General features: G+C 45.6%; 1 protein-coding gene across 1 annotated transcript in view; it reads left to right on the top strand.

The window, feature by feature from the left end:
- The window catches only part of LOC129355256 (CST complex subunit CTC1-like), a 78088-nt gene that overhangs the window by 16454 nt on the left and 44565 nt on the right, over positions 1-17069 (top strand). Inside the window, 7 exon segments of the mRNA XM_055024779.1 lie at positions 2523-2643; positions 2994-3006; positions 3008-3073; positions 3179-3401; positions 6809-6881; positions 6884-7037; positions 10979-11108. Of these exon segments, the coding sequence (XP_054880754.1) occupies positions 2523-2643; positions 2994-3006; positions 3008-3073; positions 3179-3401; positions 6809-6881; positions 6884-7037; positions 10979-11108 (780 nt within the window).

The raw sequence follows: 17069 nt of genomic DNA on the forward strand, positions 1-17069 counted from the left end.
AGTTCTTGTGTCTTCCAGTCTCCATGTTGTCTCGTCTCCTATTGATTATTCCCAGGTGTCTTGTTTTCATGATTACCCTCAGTGTGTTTAACACCACCTGTGTCCCCTGTTCTTCGTCGGGTCCTCGTCTCATTTTGGCATCTGCCATAGTGTGGCTCAGTTCGTCATCTTTGTCCTTTCATGGTTGCTACTGGTGTTGAGCCCTGGTCTCCACTCAGCCGTGCCGCCTGGTTATAGGAATGTTCTTGTGTTTGGATTTTTGAATTTCTTCATTAAACCGTCATTGTCACTTCATCTGGCTCTCATGCATCTACCTCATCATAGCTTCATTACCACCACCTCATGACACAGTGTGTCTCCACTTATATGGTTGAACTGAAGGGAAAATTGTTTAATGGTTACAACAGTACAAAAAAAATCATTAGCAATTTCTGTATGTTTTTGTGTTTCTATTGCCGGAAAACTCTAAGAAGGATTTTAAAGCCCCCACCCTGCCCCGGTCTCCAGATTTTTTGTGTTACGGCCCTGTGTTTGCTGTCAGAGTGCAGATCTCCTCCTGCGGCTCCTCAGCTCAGATGTCTGCACAGATTAGTGACACTTGTCTTAATATTAATTATTATAATTGCGTCCAGTTGCATAACTTTACGGACTCGTTTATTTGTGGCTGTTTTCAAATTTATTGCGCTGTGCATATTAGTCTCGATGTTTGCAACACAAAGCTGGACGTCATTCAGAGGTTAAATATTCACTGACATTAACAAAGACACAGCAGGACGGATCATCCGGGAAATGATGGACTAAAACTAACTGGATGTCAGACAAATTCTGGGGTTTATTGTGAGTCTCTGCTTATTTCCAAGCCCAAATGAGCAACTTCACATTTAAAAACGAGCCCAAAAAGGCGAAACGCACGAATCTTTAAATTTGCAAGTACTTTAAAAAAAAAAAACCTCTTATAATAGTTAGACTTGGAGACAGAAACTCAAAATAGTTCCTGTTTTTCCACCAACAAAATGCATCTCCTTCCATTGTTTACATTTCTGTCGCTGATATTGTCACATAAACGTTGGTCACTTGACAAGACATGTAGCGGGAATACAATTAAATGACAAAAGAAGACAGTAACAAAGTGATTCAGAAAGGTAACTATAATCTGATTACTGGATTTAAAATAGCAATGCGTTAGATTACTGGTTACTGAAGAAAGTGGTCCAGTGAAACACTAAAAGGACATCACTGGTTACGACAGTGATATTCACTGTTTCTGCATGAAAACGATGTTGACCGAATCCCACTGTCCTTCGGTTGACAGTTTTGATGAGTTCCAGTAGCCTCTCCTCGGGCTGCCACCTTATCTTGGTGGAGGGGTTTGAGGGACCCAATGATCCTAGGAGCTATGCTCTCTGGGACTTCATGCCCCTGGTAGGGTGACTCAAGGAGGACAGGTCTTTGGTGAGGGACCAGACAAAGCCCAGCCTGAAGACCCCAATGATGGAAGGAATCGTTGGACCTCATGTACCCTCGCCGGAAAGCTCTTCAACATTTATGTGTCTTTCAGGAATTAATCTGTGAAATCTGTTTATGGCATCTTGAGATCTAGTTCCATCTTCCTTTGATGAGTTTCAGTCTCTGAAGCAAATCAGGACAAGTGATTCATTTACATGTTTGGTGATTTTGCACATTAATGTAAAAAAAAAAAGGGGGATAATAAAAGTCTTTCTAATTAGTTATTCCTGAGATCTCAATGGGTGTCTTACTGCATTGGAGAGCATTTTTGAAAAAATATGTAGTTTTTTAAAGCTTTTTTAAGCTTGTTTACTTCCTGGTTCGGAAAAGAGTTCCTAAAAACCCACGCTCACACAAACACCTGCTAGCTGCCGCCACCAGTTCATCTATAACACCGGTTCTGTCAGTGACCAGGTGAAGGTTCTGGATTTGGATTTGGTTAAACTGAGAGGAGGTCAAATAGAACCAGAACCGGTTCTGATAAGATGGTAATGTGTTTATAACAATAATTCTGCTGTGGAAGACCGGTTCAGATCAGAACCAACTGGACCAACTGGTTCCTCAGACTGACAACAGGTTGGTTCTGTTCGGGTCCAAAGTTCTTTCTGTGTTCCATTAGTCAGAACCTCATCTGACCGGGTTGCTCACCGGAACTGGTCCAAAGGGACAGAACCGGACCAGAACCTTTCTGCTCCTTGGTTCTGAAGGTAAACCATCAGAGTTTGGGACTGAAATAAACAGAACCAGAACCACTGACCTCCATCTGGGTCACTAACTGGACCAGAACATGATGATTCTGTCCAGCTAAGGTTCTGGTACCAATAACAGAAAAACCCTGGTTCTGCTCAGTCCATTCAGCAGCAGAACCAGATGGCTGGTCCACAGAACCAGTCTGGACCTGCCTCTACCTATCGGATCAGAACCAGCTGGTCTTCACCACCCGATCACTGGAACAGAACCAGTCTGGGCCTGGTTGGTTCTCTTTCTGAGTGGTTCTGGTTCTGTTGTCTCTGCAGGAGTCCATTTGGCTGCAGAACCTTTTCACCTTTATCCACCAACACCTGAGAACAACTGGAGGCCCCGCCCACTCTGATGGAGGCCCCGCCCCCTCTGCTGCTGCTAGCCAATTGGCTGCAGGTTAGTGGTTCTGGTTCTGACCCAGTTCCTGATCATCAGGTCCAGGTGTCTCTCCTGTCCTCCATGGTGGAACCAGAACCTGGTTCTGGTTCTGGTTCTGGAGAAACAGTGAAGTTGGATCCAGCTTTTTTAAATCAATTGTTTCTGCTGCTTTTGTTTGAACATATTGATGAAAGGTTAAAGGTCATTTTGTTTTAAACAGTGGCTGGGGGCGGTTGACCTTTTGACCTTTAACCTTTCATTAATATCTTTATCTGACTAGAATAAAGACAATTTCTCTGCTCCACCTGGAATAGGAGTCTGTTTCCATGGTAATGTGTGTGTTGCTGCAGGTGTGTCATGTGACCAAGGTGTGTGTGAGCTGAGTGTGTGTCGTGGAGAAGATCCAGGAGAGGAGCAGCCTGAGGAGCAGCCGACCCGTCAGCTACAGGTGGGTCCAGAACCAGTAGAACCTCCAGAACCATCAGGACCTGATCTATACAGACCTACAGGTGATAGTTAAGCTCCGCCCCCTGACAGGTTTCTCTCTCTCCAGGCCTCTATGCATCTCAGAGCTGCTCACCCAGCAGCACCTGGCCTGCGTCAGCAACCTGTCCTGGAGCACCAATCAGCATCTAGCCTGGGTCAGGGAGGCGGAGCTCAGCCTGCCGGGTCAGAGGTCGCTGACCAGGGTCAACCTGCTGCTGATTGGCTGGCTGAGAGCCGGGCGGGGCGGAGAGTGGAGGCTGGAAGATGGCAGCGGCAGCGTCAGATGTGAGGTGAGGAGCAGGGCGGGGCTTAGCACAGGGGAGCTTGTCCAGGTGGCAGATTAAAGGCAGAGTCGTACTCAGGTGTTCTGAGCGCGCTCAGTTGGGATTAAATAATCCAGCTGATTGGCTCCATTTCTCCTGACTGAAGACTTCATTTCCCACAATCCTCATGGAGGCTAGCTAGCTGGAGGAGCTAATGGCGCCTCATGCTCATGCTAACGAGGAGGAGCTAGTGGCGCCTCCTTCAGGGCAGCAGCTGTTAGTGCAGGACAGAAAGACACACTGGTTGTCCTGGCAACCAGGACAAGTCTTCATTAGCGAGACAAACACAACCCGTCCACCACGTCCTAGTCAAAGCCCAGGTTACTAAAATACTCTGTCTCTGGTTCCTGATCACAGGAACCAACAGGAAACCATAAATTAAAAGATCACAACATTAAACTCTATGAAGCTCTGGGATCAATTGTCTATCATTATTTACAAGAGTTAAATTGTTAAAATGTTTTTTTCTCATCGTCTTGAGTCTCTCTGGTTCACCTCACCAGCTCCGTGTCGCACGCTAACAGGTGCTAACAGATGCTAACAGATGCTAACAAGTGCTAACAGATGCTAACAGGTGCATGTGAACGTTTCCTCTCAGCCGGTTACAACACTGAGTCTACCGCCATGACAACGGGACTCAGAGGCATCGGTTGTTTGAGCCACAGGAGCCACTAGAGATGGACGGGCCAAAAGTGCAGCATTAGCCAAGACCTTTTGGGCATTATCGAATGCCTGTAGGGTTAGGGTTGCTGGTCCCTTTGTGCCTCTAAGTGTTTTATGCATGAGGTGAGCTGCCTGTGGGATGAAACGGTTCTAAAAGTTTACCATCCCCAGAAACTCCTGCAGGGGCTTCACTGAGGGAAGGCAGGGAAAAGTGGAAACTGCTTCAACCTTTGCAGGAAGGGGAACCGCACCTTGAGAAGACACTTTGTGTGCCAGCAACTCAACAGCAGGAAGACCAAACTGGCATTTAGCTGCATTCACCATCAGGCTGAGTTCACTGAGTCTAACAAACAGCTGATGAAGGTGCACCGTGTGTTCTTCTGCAGAGGAACTAGCCACCAATATGTCGTCCAAATAGACGAAGCTAGAAAGTCTGCACTTTCTAGCCCTTTGAGACCGAAGGGCATCCATAAAAACTCATAAAGACCAAAAGGCGTAATAACGGCGATTTTGGGTACATCCAAGTGATGCACTGGAACCTGATAACCTCGCACCAAGACCACCTTAGAGAAAACGTTTGCTCCAGCCAGGCGGGCAGAAAAGTCCTGAATGTAAGGAATTGACCAGCTGCCCTGCGTCTAAGTTGGTAGAGCAGAAGCAGATTCTCCTTGAGTTGTATTTGTTAACGCCTCAGCAGAACCATCAGACGGCTGGTGGAAACAGAGTCCAACGCAACAACATGGAAGTACTTGGTCTCATCTGTGGTTATCCCATGGAGATCCAACTGGGCTTCCACATGGTGGAACCGTGGTTCTGGATGGTGGAACCATGGTTCTGGATGGTGCTGCCAGAACTCTGGAAGCTCGATAAGAGCAGCAAAAACAGAAGCGGCAGTTGAAGTAATGGCCGCTTGGCAAGAAACTGGGTCTGAAACCACAGCTGGAGTAGCAGCGGCAGCCTATGGTGAGTTCTGGTTAAAAACACCTTCAGGGGCGCTAGTGCGCAGCTGTAAGGTATAGATGTGTTTGTTTGCGCTCTCCACCACAACTTTTAATAAATTCCTAAATACCACGATTAACGCACCTAGGAGTTGGCATTGTTGATACTGCAGCCCTGACTAGTCACCGGGCGTCATGTCGCCTTCAAAGAAAGCCACAAATTCCAGGAAAAACAAGATACATTGGAGGTGCTCATGCTAACGAGGCTAATGTTAGCAGTAGCATTGCCAGCGAAACCGTGAGCGAACCCAGGGACTGTGCGTCGGGTGATAAAACTCAGATGCTAAAAATGTGTCCAGAAATTTGTAAGAGTATGTCAGCGTCAATTCTTGAGAAATTAGATGAGCACTTTGACGTCCTTGAAGCTAAGTTCCAATCTGTCCTAGCTACACAGACCGACTTGCAGAACCGCATGGTTGGCCAAGAATTAGCAATCAGCGCACACGAGGAGCGCCTGGGGGAACCGGAAATGAAATGTGCAGAGCTCACAAAGCTCATAACCCAGCAGCAAGATAAGGTTCTGGACTTGGAGAACGAGCCTCCAAGTCCAGAACCTTAGCTTGCTCCCGAAGACTAAACTTCAAAATTGTTGGCACAAAAGAAAACTCAGTAGAAGGGAGACCAACTGAGTTTGTCACTAAGCTCATCCCTGAACTACTGGGCAAACAGAGTTTCCCACATCCACTGAAGGTTGACCGTGCACATCGCTCTCTGTGGAACAAGCCAGCGGCGGGTGAGAAACCGCAAACTCATCCTGTTTTGTTTGCCTGAGCTTCATTTCCTGATATCCAGACATCAACTCTGCATCAGTAAGTGGACAAAGCATCTGATATGATGCAAAATAAAACAGAATAGAAGTAATAAAGTTAAGCCAGAGTCCTGCTCGACTATTAGATGTAAACTGCAGAGATGAAGCCGAGGCGCCAGCAGTGATTGATCCCTGTTCTCAATGCATCGACTATAAAATCTACAAACTGAGGTTTATCTCAATTCACTGCAGGCTCTGCAGTGAAGACGCCTGCAGTCTGGATGATTTAAAAATGGGAATTAATTTCTACATAAACAAACCCAGGATCCAGTAAACCCTGAATGTAACTTAGTTACTTTCCTCATCAAGTAATCAGTAACTAAGTTACTTTTTCAAAGTTACTATGTCTTACTGTTTGTTGGATCCTGAACCCTTTGTTAGCATGCTAACATAGCATGCTGACACCAGCTGTAATGGAGCTGCTGCCTCACTGGGAGGAGCTGCTGGTTCCTCCCAGTCAGACCAGTAGCTGCTCTCCAGGCTGATACTGGGATAAACTCTGTAACAAAAGGTTTTAATGTTGTTATGAAACTTTATTAATAACTTTAATCTTAATCCTGTAGCAGAGGCTGCAGCTGCTGGTTCCTTTAGTAAAACATCATTTTAGATTATTATAATTTTCTCTAACAAATAAACCTGAACTAAAACAGATTAAATCAGATTATTTTATATGGTGATGTTCTATCATCTGGATTATCATCTGGTTCTGTTTAATCTCTGAATAATCTCACATTCTGGTCCAGAACCTCTTCATCAGAACCAGCAGAACCTTCAACTGACTGATGGTCAGAGGTTCTGGTTCCTTCAGTTGACCTCTGACCCTGATGGACTCCACTCTGCCTCATTTCTCTGACCTCTAAATGACCTCTGTGTTTCTGTTTGACCTCTGACCTTTGTCTCTCCAGCTGACCTCTCCGTCCCCCCAGTGGATGAACCGTCTCGTCTTCCTGCCTCACTGGAACCACATCCCCCATGATGCCTCGGGCGGGACCAAGACAGAGGACACCTGGAGCTGATTGGCTCTCCTGACCTGCTGGGACCCAATGCTGAGCTGGGATTGGCTGCTGGACCGGGAGGGGCGGGGCCTGACAGAGTGCTGAGCGTCAGAGAGGCTGCAGGTGTTCTGAGGACCAGGTGGGTCATTAATGGGCTCTTTGCACCTCAGCTTTCGCGTTCAGGAAAAACGGCTCAAATGTTTCTGATCTATTGAAAACGGTAGTTTACTTTACCGGGTATCTGCAGAGCTTTTCCAAGGTAATAATTAATAATGTACATCTATCTGAAGCCCCAACAAGTAAGTCGGAGAAAAGTTTTAAGATGTTCGCCTCGTTATACATTCACAGATACTAAGGTGAATTTTACTTTCTTTAAACTTTGTGGCTAACATTAGCTTTAGCTCATTGTGGCTAACGTTAGCTTTAGCTTGTGCTAGCAGGCATTATTCTCGACATTATTCTTGTAAAAATCTGCTATTTAATTATCTAAACATTTCTCAGCCATTGTAACGGACAATGTTTGTGCCTTATTGTCAATCATATTACGTGTTTATTGTTAACTATAATAAACGCTGCAGGGGGGGGACAGATTACAGTTCAGACTTTTTGCTTGAATCTTGACGAAGCACAACGAGCCCAGTAACAGTAGAGCAGTTCTGGTATCTGAGTTCTAGTTCAGCTGATGTAACCGGATCCGATCTGCGTTGTGCTGTTTTTAAATGACCAGGCCGTGGTTCACCTTTAAAAGGGTTTATTCTGACAAGAATAACAAATAGAAATAACCGTGTTACCGGCTGCCCGCTCCAAGCCCTCCATAAACAAAAGTACATAACAGAAATTAACTTAATAAATCTATAAATAAACTGGATGTATTTAGATACAAAATAAATAGTACACACCTCTCCCACAGGACAACATGACAAAGGGGAGGGTCTAAGGGACGCAAACATTTTAAAGACGATACCACAGAAGAAGAACAAAAGGGGAGGGGCTTCCACTCTTAAAGTAACACAGTTAAAACAATAACGAGATTTTCAGTCAGGTAGGAACCCATACAAATAACCAAAGAAAAACATTTTGAGTAATTATAACAACAGATAAATTTAACCAGGTTACACTGACTGTTCAGGTTCAGAGTTATTACTTTTAGAAAAATATGGCCGTGTTGCTTAAGGTTTCTGTTATTTCGTTTTATTACTTTTGCATGCTTGTTGTGAAGGGCTCATTAGGACGGTGTTTATAGCGGTGTTATGCGGATCAGTGGCTCGGCTGTCCAGCTTTGCTCTCTCGTTCCCAAACACTCGCTCTTTCAGGGTGAATACAGAAGCGATTAAATGTAAATAACACAGGACGGCTCCTTTACCTTCGTCTTTAGGCTGAAGAAGCTGATCCGGAGTGAAGTGAAGGCTGCAAACTGTGTTGTGCGGCGTTAGCTTCAACTGGTAGCTTTAACTGGTAGCAACGAATATTTACAAGCCGTCTTAATTGAGGATCGCTTGGAAATCCATGAAAACTTAAACAAAGTCCATAGTATTGTTTTATTTGTGTCTTAAGTAGGACTTTGTCTTACTCAATCAATCAAATTTTATTTGTATAGCACATTTCAGCTACAAGGCATTTCAAAGTGCTTTACATCATAAACACAAAGTCATGCAACATAGAATAAAATACCACGTGTTTTTTTTTTTCTTTTTTTTTTTGTCACGGAATTTAAGCGCCTGTTACCGCCGGACTCCGCCGTCCGTTTAACCACGGGTATTCGCCGGGCCCCGTTGCCCACAACAGGAAAAAAAAAGAAAACATAAAAAATCACATACATATCCACAAATACAAATCCATACGTATTACATTTAAAATAAAACTCTAATCAGCTGGGTTTTAGTTGAGATTTAAATGAAGTCAGGGTTTCTGCTGTTTTACAGTTTTCTGGAAGTTTGTTCCAGATGTTTGGTGCATAGATGCTGAAAGCTGCTTCTCCTCTCTTGGTTCTGGTTCTGGGGATGCAGAGCAGAACCAGAACCAGAACCTGAGAGTCTGGAAGGTTGATACAACAACAGCAGATCTTTGATGTATTGTGGTGCTAAACCGTTCAGTGATTTATAAACTAACAACAGTATTTTAAAATCTATTCTTTGAGCTACAGGGAGCCAGTGGAGGGACTTTAAAACTGCTGTTATGTCTCTATCTTCCTGGTTTTAGTGAGAACAGGAGCAGCAGCTTCTGGATCAGCTGCAGCTGTTTGATTGATTTGTTGGACAGGCCTGTGAAGACGCTGTTACAATAATCAATGAGACTAAAGATAAACACATGGATGAGTTTCTCTAGATCTGGCTGAGACATTAGTCCTCTAATCCTGGAGATATTCTTCAGGTGATAGAAGGCTAATTTTGTAACTGTCTTTATGTGGCTCTGGAGGTTCAAGTCCGAGTCCATCACTACTCCCAGGTTTCAGGCTGATCGCTAGTTTTTAGTTGTAATAACTGAAGCTGTGCATTGACTCTAGATCTATAACTCTAGATCTATAGCTCTAGATCTATAGCTCTAGATCTATAGCTCTAGATCTATAGCTCTAGATCTATAACTCTAGCTCTATAGCTCTAGATCTATAGCTCTAGATCATTCCTCTTTAGGTCCAAAAATAATGACTTCAGTTTTGTTTTTGTTCAGCTGGAGAAAGTTTTGGCACATCCACACATTTATCTGTTCTAAACATTTATTCAGTGATTGGATGGGGTCAAAGGTCACCTGATGACATCGTAATGTAGAGCTGTGTGTCATCTGCATAGTTATGGTAGCTAATATTATTTCCTGTTTATGACCTGAGCTAGTGGGAGAATATAAATATTGAATAAGACGAGTTCTAGGACTGAACCTTGGGATACCCCACATGTGACCTTTGACCTCTTTGATGAGAAATTTCCAATTGAAACAAAGAAATCCCTGTTCTTTATGTAAGATTCAAACCAGTCGAGCACCGAACCAGAGAGTCCAACCCAACTCTCCAGTCCATTCAGTAATATGTCAAAAGCTGCACTGAGGTCCAACAGAACCAGCACTGTGGTTCTCCCACAGTCTGTATTTATATGAATGTCATTGAATACTTTGAATAGGCCAGTCTCTGTGCTGTGGTGAGCACGAAAACCACATTGGAAAGAGTCAAAGCAGTTGGTCATCATGAGGAAACTATTTCATTGTTTCAGTCATAGTTACTGAAAGCGGAATAAACTGGGCATGCAGTTGTGACGTCAGCGCAGCAGGTGCAAAGAGCCCATTGGACCAGAACCAGATAAAAATAACAAAATGTAAAATAAAAATAAATCCACTAATAAAATTCATAAATAATAATAATTGATTAATGAACTTTATCTGATGGTTGTTGGAAAACATAATAGAAACAATTTTTATTAAATTATGTTTACGTCACATTAAATATGAATAAATTCAAAATTAATGATTTATTAATAACCTCAGCTAATTGATCTGATTCCACAAGATCAAAGAGAAAATAATAATTTAAAGCAACATCCACTTTATTGATCTTGATTGATGACTAAAACTCACCAAAGTGACCATAGATATTTAAATTATGATATTTAATTACAGATTTAAATAAATTTCAATGTTTTCAGTGTTTAGAAGAATCAACATTAATTTCTGCATCACCGCTTGTTTATTGATCATCACACCTGATCAGTGATTCACCTGCTGATCCATTTATCCACAGGCTGCCACCTGCTGGAGGTTTCAGGTATTATTATCTGATATTAAATAATGATTTGAATATTAATGTCTGATTCACATTGATGATGATGCTGAACAGTTTTATTCCTTCATCCTCTGATTATTGAGTGAAATATCAGGTTATTGGTTATCAGTGATCACATCGATCAATCAGGTTGTTATAGAGCAGATCAATAACTGATCAGAACCCTGAATATTTCCTCTCCTGGTCCAGCAGCATCAAGTGTTATCACTCTGTCCTCTTCATCATCAGCTTCATCACCTGATGGAGGTTTCTGAATCGGTTCTGCTGGTTCTGGTTCTAACCAGCCTCTCTACCTCTGTCCCTCTCTGTCTCAGGGTCAAAGGTCAGCAGGTGTCAGTGTGGGGTCAGGTGGGCTCAGTGCACCCCCTGTTGGAGGTTTCAGGAAGCTGCTTCTTCTTCTTCTGTCTGGAGGACCAACAGCAGACGGTTCCGGTTCTGGTGAAGGTAGGCGACCCGACCGGGTGGGCCAGTATTGGGAGCGGGTTCTGGCGGCGATCAGAACCATGATTACCAGTCAGAACCAGTAGATCTACTGATGATGATGACTGGCTCCTTCCTCCTCTGAGCCTCTGTCACTCTGTGACCTTTAACCTCTCAGGTGTTTACCAGAGTTGATGACATCATCAAGACAGGATGTCAGACCACCTGTGGTTGTATGGTTGTATATATATATATATATATATAACATAAAATAAATGTCCTTCTCACCCACAGTGGGTGGTTCTTATCCTCTGAGCTTGGGACTCTACCAGAGGTTATATAGATATAGATCTATATATATAGATCTATATATCCTCTGAGCTTGGGTCCTCTACCAGAGGATATATAGATATAGATCTATATATATAGATCTATATATCCTCTACCAGAGGCCTGGGAGCTTGAGGGTCCTGCAGTATCTTGGCTGTGCCAAGGACTGCTGCACATTTCTGGACTGAGATGTCTGATGTTGTTCCTGGGATCTGTTGTAGCCACTGCTCCAGTTTGGGGGTTACTGCCCCGAGGCCCCGATGACCACAGGCACCACTGTGGTCTTCACCTTCCGGGCCCTCTCCAGTTCTTCCCTGAGGCCCTGGTATTTCTCCAGTTTCTCCTTTTTCCCGATGTTGCAATCCCTTGGTATTGCTACATCTACCACAACGGCTTTCCTCTGATGTTTATCCACTACGACAATGTCTGGTTGGTTCGCCATTACCATTCTGTCTGTCTGGATCTGGAAGTCCCACAGGATCTTAGCTCTGGCGTTCTCCACCACCTTTGGGGGTGTTTCCACTTTGATCTCGGGGTTTCCAGTCCATATTCTGCACAGATGTTTCTGTACACTATGCCTGCCACTTGGTTATGTCGCTCCATGTACGCTTTCCCTGCCAGTATCTTGCACCCTGCTGTGATGTGCTGGACTGTCTCAGGGGCCTCCTTGCACAACCTACACCTTGGGTCTTGTCTGGTGTGGTAGATCTGGGCCTCTATTGCTCTGGTGTTTAGGGCCTGTTCCTGGGCGGCCAGGATGAGGGCCTCTGTGCTGTCCTTGAGTCCAGCTTTTTCCAGCCATTGGTAGGATTTACTGATATCAGCCACTTGGGTTATTTGCTGGTGGTACATCCCATGTAGGGGCTTGTCTTCCCATGATGGTATCTCTGGCACCTCAACCTCCGTTCCCTGTTGTCTGAGACATTCACTGAGCACATTGTCTGTTGAGGCTTTGTCCCTGATGTATTTATGGATCTTAGTTGTTTCGTCCTGGACAGTGGTTTTTCACACTCACTAGTCCTCTGCCTCCTTCCTTGCGGCTCGTGTACAGTCTCAGGTGCTGGATTTGGGATGGAACCCTCCATGCATGGTTAGTAGCTTTCTGGTCTTAATATCTGTGGCTTTTATCTCCTCCTTTGGCCAGCTAATTATTCCAGCAGGGTATCTGATTACTGGCAGGGTATAGCTGTTTATCGCACGGATTTTGTTCTTGCCATTGAGCTGGCTTCTCAGGACTTGCCTTATTCGTTGGAGGTATTTAGCTGTGGCTCCTTTCCTTGTGACCTCATCGAGGTTGCCATTTGCTTGTGGTATACCTAGGTACTTGTAACTGTCCTCTATGTCTGCTATTGTTCCTTGTGGGAGTGAGACTCCTTCTGTGCGGATCACCTTCCCCTCTTTGTGATCAGCCGACCACACTTCTCTAGTCCGAATGACATCCCAATGTCCGTGCTGTAGATCCTGGTGGTGTGGATCAGTGAGTCGATGTCTCGCTCACACTTGGCGTACAGCTTGATGTCATCCATGTAGAGGAGGTGACTGATGTTGGCCCCATTTTTGAGTCGATATCCGTATCCAGTCTTGTTGATGATTTGGCTGAGGGGGTTCAGGCCTATGCAGAACAGTAGCGGGGACAGAGCATCTCCTTGGTATATGCCACATTTGATGGACACTTGTGCAAGTGGTTTGCAGTTGGCTTCAAGGGTGGTTTTCCACAGCCTCATCGAGTTTGCAATGAAGGCTCTCAGAATCCTGTTGATGTTATACATCTCTAGGCATTCAATGATCCAAGTATGCGGCATTGAGTCATAGGCTTTCTTGTAATCAATCCAAGCCATGCACAGGTTGGTGTGTAGGGTTTTGCAGTCTCGGGCAACTGTGTGGTCTACGAGGAGTTGGTGTTTGGCTTCTCTGGTATTTACACCGATACCCTTCTGTGCCGTGCTCATGTGTTTATCCATGTGTTTGCTTATCTTGGCCGCTATGATGCCTGACATGAGCTTCCAGGTTGTGGAGAGGCAGGTTATTGGTCGGTAGTTTGGGTGGGACTGGACCCTTTGTTGGATCCTTCTGGATTAGGATTGTCCGCCCTTCAGTTAACCATTCAGGGTGAGTCCCACTTTGTAGCAGCTGGTTCATTTGGGCTGCCAGTCGCTCATGGAGAGCAGTGAGTTTCTTTAGCCAGTAGGCATGGATCATGTCAGGCCCTGGTGCTGTCCAGTTTTTCATACCTGAGACTCTTTCTTGAACATCTGTCACAGTGATGGTTACCGGGGCTTGCTCAGGGAGGTTGCTGTGTCCTCTCGTAGAGAGATCAGCCACTGTGCATTGCTGTTGTGGGACGCCTCCATTTCCCATATGCCTTTCCAGTATTGTTCAGTCTCCAGCCTTGGTGGGTCTGCTCTGTTATTACCCTGCCATTGAGAGTACACCTTAGCTGGTTGAGTGGAGAAGAGCTGGTTAATCCTTCTGGATTCATTCTCCCTTGTGTATCTCTTTAGGCGGCTGGCCAAGGCTTGGAGCCTCTGTTTAGCAGTTTCAACTGCTTCAGGTATGGGCATCTGCCTTACTTTCTGGGTACTGGTCTTTTCATTGCAACCTTGTGGAGCTCTGACAGTTGGCTCACTTCCCTCCTTGTTATCTTGATTTTAGCCTCTAACCGTCTTTTCCATGGTGGGTATTGGGTCTCATGCTTGCTCTTATAGCCAAGCGTCTCAAGGATCACTGATGCTGAGTTGTAGATCAGCTCATTGGTGTCTGTTATGGTGTTGGTAGGGATCGTTCTCAATGCTGCATTCACATTTTCAATGAGGCTTTCACTCAGCCGTTGTAATTGGCGCCGAGGAGGCCTGGTTGTCATTCGGGTCATGATTCTCTCTCTCAGGTCAGCAGCTGTCTCGTTCAGCTATATAAAATTCCCTTCTCACCCACCGCGGGTGGTTCTTAACCTCTGAGCTCGGGTCCTCTACCAGAGGCCTGGGAGCTTGAGGGTTCTGCGCAGTATCTTGGCTGTGCCAAGGACTGCACATTTCTGGACTGAGATGTCTGATGTTGTTCCTGGGATCTGTTGTAGCCACTGCTCCAGTTTGGGGGTTACTGCCCCGAGGCCCCGATGACCACAGGCACCACTGTGGTCTTCACCTTCCAGGCCCTCTCCAGTTCCTCCCTGAGGCCCTGGTATTTCTCTAGTTTCTCGTGCCTTTTTCCTGATGTTGCAATCACTTGGTATTGCTACATCTACCACAACGGCTTTCCTCTGATGTTTATCCACTACGACAATGTCTGATTGGTTCGCCATTACCATTTTGTCTGTCTGGATCTGGAAGTCCCACAGGATCTTAGCTCTGGCGTTCTCCACCACCTTTGGGGTGTTTCCCACTTTGATCTCGGGGTTTCCAGTCCATATTCTGCACAGATGTTTCTGTACACTATGCCTGCCACTTGGTTATGTCGCTCCATGTACGCTTTCCCTGCCAGTATCTTGCACCCTTCTATGATGTGCTGGACTGTCTCAGGGGCCTCCTTGCACAACCTACACCTTGGGTCTTGTCTGGTGTGGTAGATCTGGGCCTCTATTGCTCTGGTGTTCAGGGCCTGTTCCTGGGCGGCCAGGATGAGGGCCTCTGTGCTGTCCTTGAGTCCAGCTTTTTCCAGCCATTGGTAGGATTTACTGATATCAGCCACTTGGGTTATTTGCTGGTGGTACATCCCATGTAGGGGCTTGTCCTCCCATGATGGTATCTCTGGCACCTCAACCTCCGTTCCCTGTTGTCTGAGACATTCACTGGCACATTGTCTGTTGAGGCTTTGTCCCTGATGTATTTTGGATCTTAGTTGTTTCGTCCTGGACAGTGGTTCTCACACTCACTAGTCCTCTGCATCCGTCCTTGCGGCTCGTGTACAGTCTCAGGGTGCTGGATTTGGGATGGAACCCTCCATGCATTGTTAGTAGCTTTCTGGTCTTAATATCTGTGGCTTTTATCTCCTCCTTTGGCCAGCTAATTATTCCAGCAGGGTATCTGATTACTGGCAAGGCATAGCTGTTTATCGCACAGATTTTGTTCTTGCCATTGAGCTGGCTTCTCAGGACTTGCCTTATTCGTTGGAGGTATTTAGCTGTGGCTCCTTTCCTTGTGACCTCATCGAGGTTGCCATTTGCTTGTGGTATACCTAGGTACTTGTAACTGTCCTCTATGTCTGCTATTGTTCCTTCTGGGAGTGAGACCCCTTCTGTGTGGATGACCTTCCCCCTCTTTGTGACCAGCCGACCACATTTCTCTAGTCCGAATGACATCCCAATGTCAGTGCTGTAGATCCTGGTGGTGTGGATCAGTGAGTCGATGTCTCGCTCACTCTTGGCGTACAGCTTGATGTCATCCATGTAGAGTAGGTGACTGATATTGGCCCCATTTTTGAGTCTGTATCCGTAGCCAGTCTTGTTGATAACTTGGCTGAGGGGTTCAGGCCTATGCAGAACAGTAGAGGGGACAGAGCATCTCCTTGGTATATGCCACATTTGATGGACACTTGTGCAAGTGGTTTGCAGTTGGCTTCACGGGTGGTTTTCCACAGCCTCATCGAGTTTGCAATGAAGGCTCTCAGAGTCCTGTTGATGTTATACATCTCTAAGCATTCAATGATCCAAGTATGCGGCATTGAGTCATAGGCTTTCTTGTAATCAATCCAAGCCATGCACAGGTTGGTGTGTCGGGTTTTGCAGTCTCGGGCAACTGTGCGGTCTACGAGGAGTTGGTGTTTGGCTCCTCTGCTATTTACACCGATACCCTTCTGTGCCGTGCTCATGTGTTTATCCATGTGTTTGCTTATCTTGGCCGCTATGATGCCTGACATGAGCTTCCAGGTTGTGGAGAGGCAGGTTATTGGTCGGTAATTGGGTGGGACTGGACCCTTTGATGGATCCTTCTGGATTAGGATTGTCCGCCCTTCAGTTAACCATTCAGGGTGAGTCCCACTTTGTAGCAGCTGGTTCATTTGGGCTGCCATTCGCTCATGGAGAGCAGTGAGTTTCTTTAGCCAGTAGGCATGGATCATGTCAGGCCTGGTGCTGTCCAGTTTCATACCTGAGACTCTTTCTTGGACATCTGTCACAGTGATGGTTACCGGGGCTTGCTCAGGGAGGTTGCTGTGGTCCTCTCGTAGAGAGATCAGCCACTGTGCATTGCTGTTGTGGGACGCCTCCCTTTCCCATATGCCTTTCCAGTATTGTTCCGTCTCCAGCCTTGGTGGGTCTGCTCTGTTGTTATTGTTACCCTGCCATTGAGAGTACACCTTAGCTGGTTGAGTGGAGAAGAGCCGGTTAATCCTTCTGGATTCATTCTCCTTGTGTATCTCTTTAGGCGGCTGGACAAGGCTTGGAGCCTCTGTTTGGCAGTCTCGAGTGCTTCAGGTATGGGCATCTGCCTGTACTTTCTGGGTACTGGTCTTTTCATTGCACCCTTGTGGAGCTCTGACGTTGGCTCACTTCCCTCCTTGTTACCTTGATTTTAGCCTCTAACCGTCTTTTCCATGGTGGGTATTGGGTCTCATGGTTGCTCTTATAGCCAAGTATCTCAAGGATCACTGATGCTGAGTTGTAGATCAGCTCATTGGTTTCTGTTATGTGTTGGTAGGGATCGTTCTCAATGCTGCATTCAC

This window comes from Poeciliopsis prolifica, unplaced genomic scaffold, assembly GCF_027474105.1.
Source record: "Poeciliopsis prolifica strain line A6 unplaced genomic scaffold, Auburn_PproV2 SCAFFOLD128, whole genome shotgun sequence".
Lineage (NCBI taxonomy): Eukaryota > Metazoa > Chordata > Actinopteri > Cyprinodontiformes > Poeciliidae > Poeciliopsis > Poeciliopsis prolifica.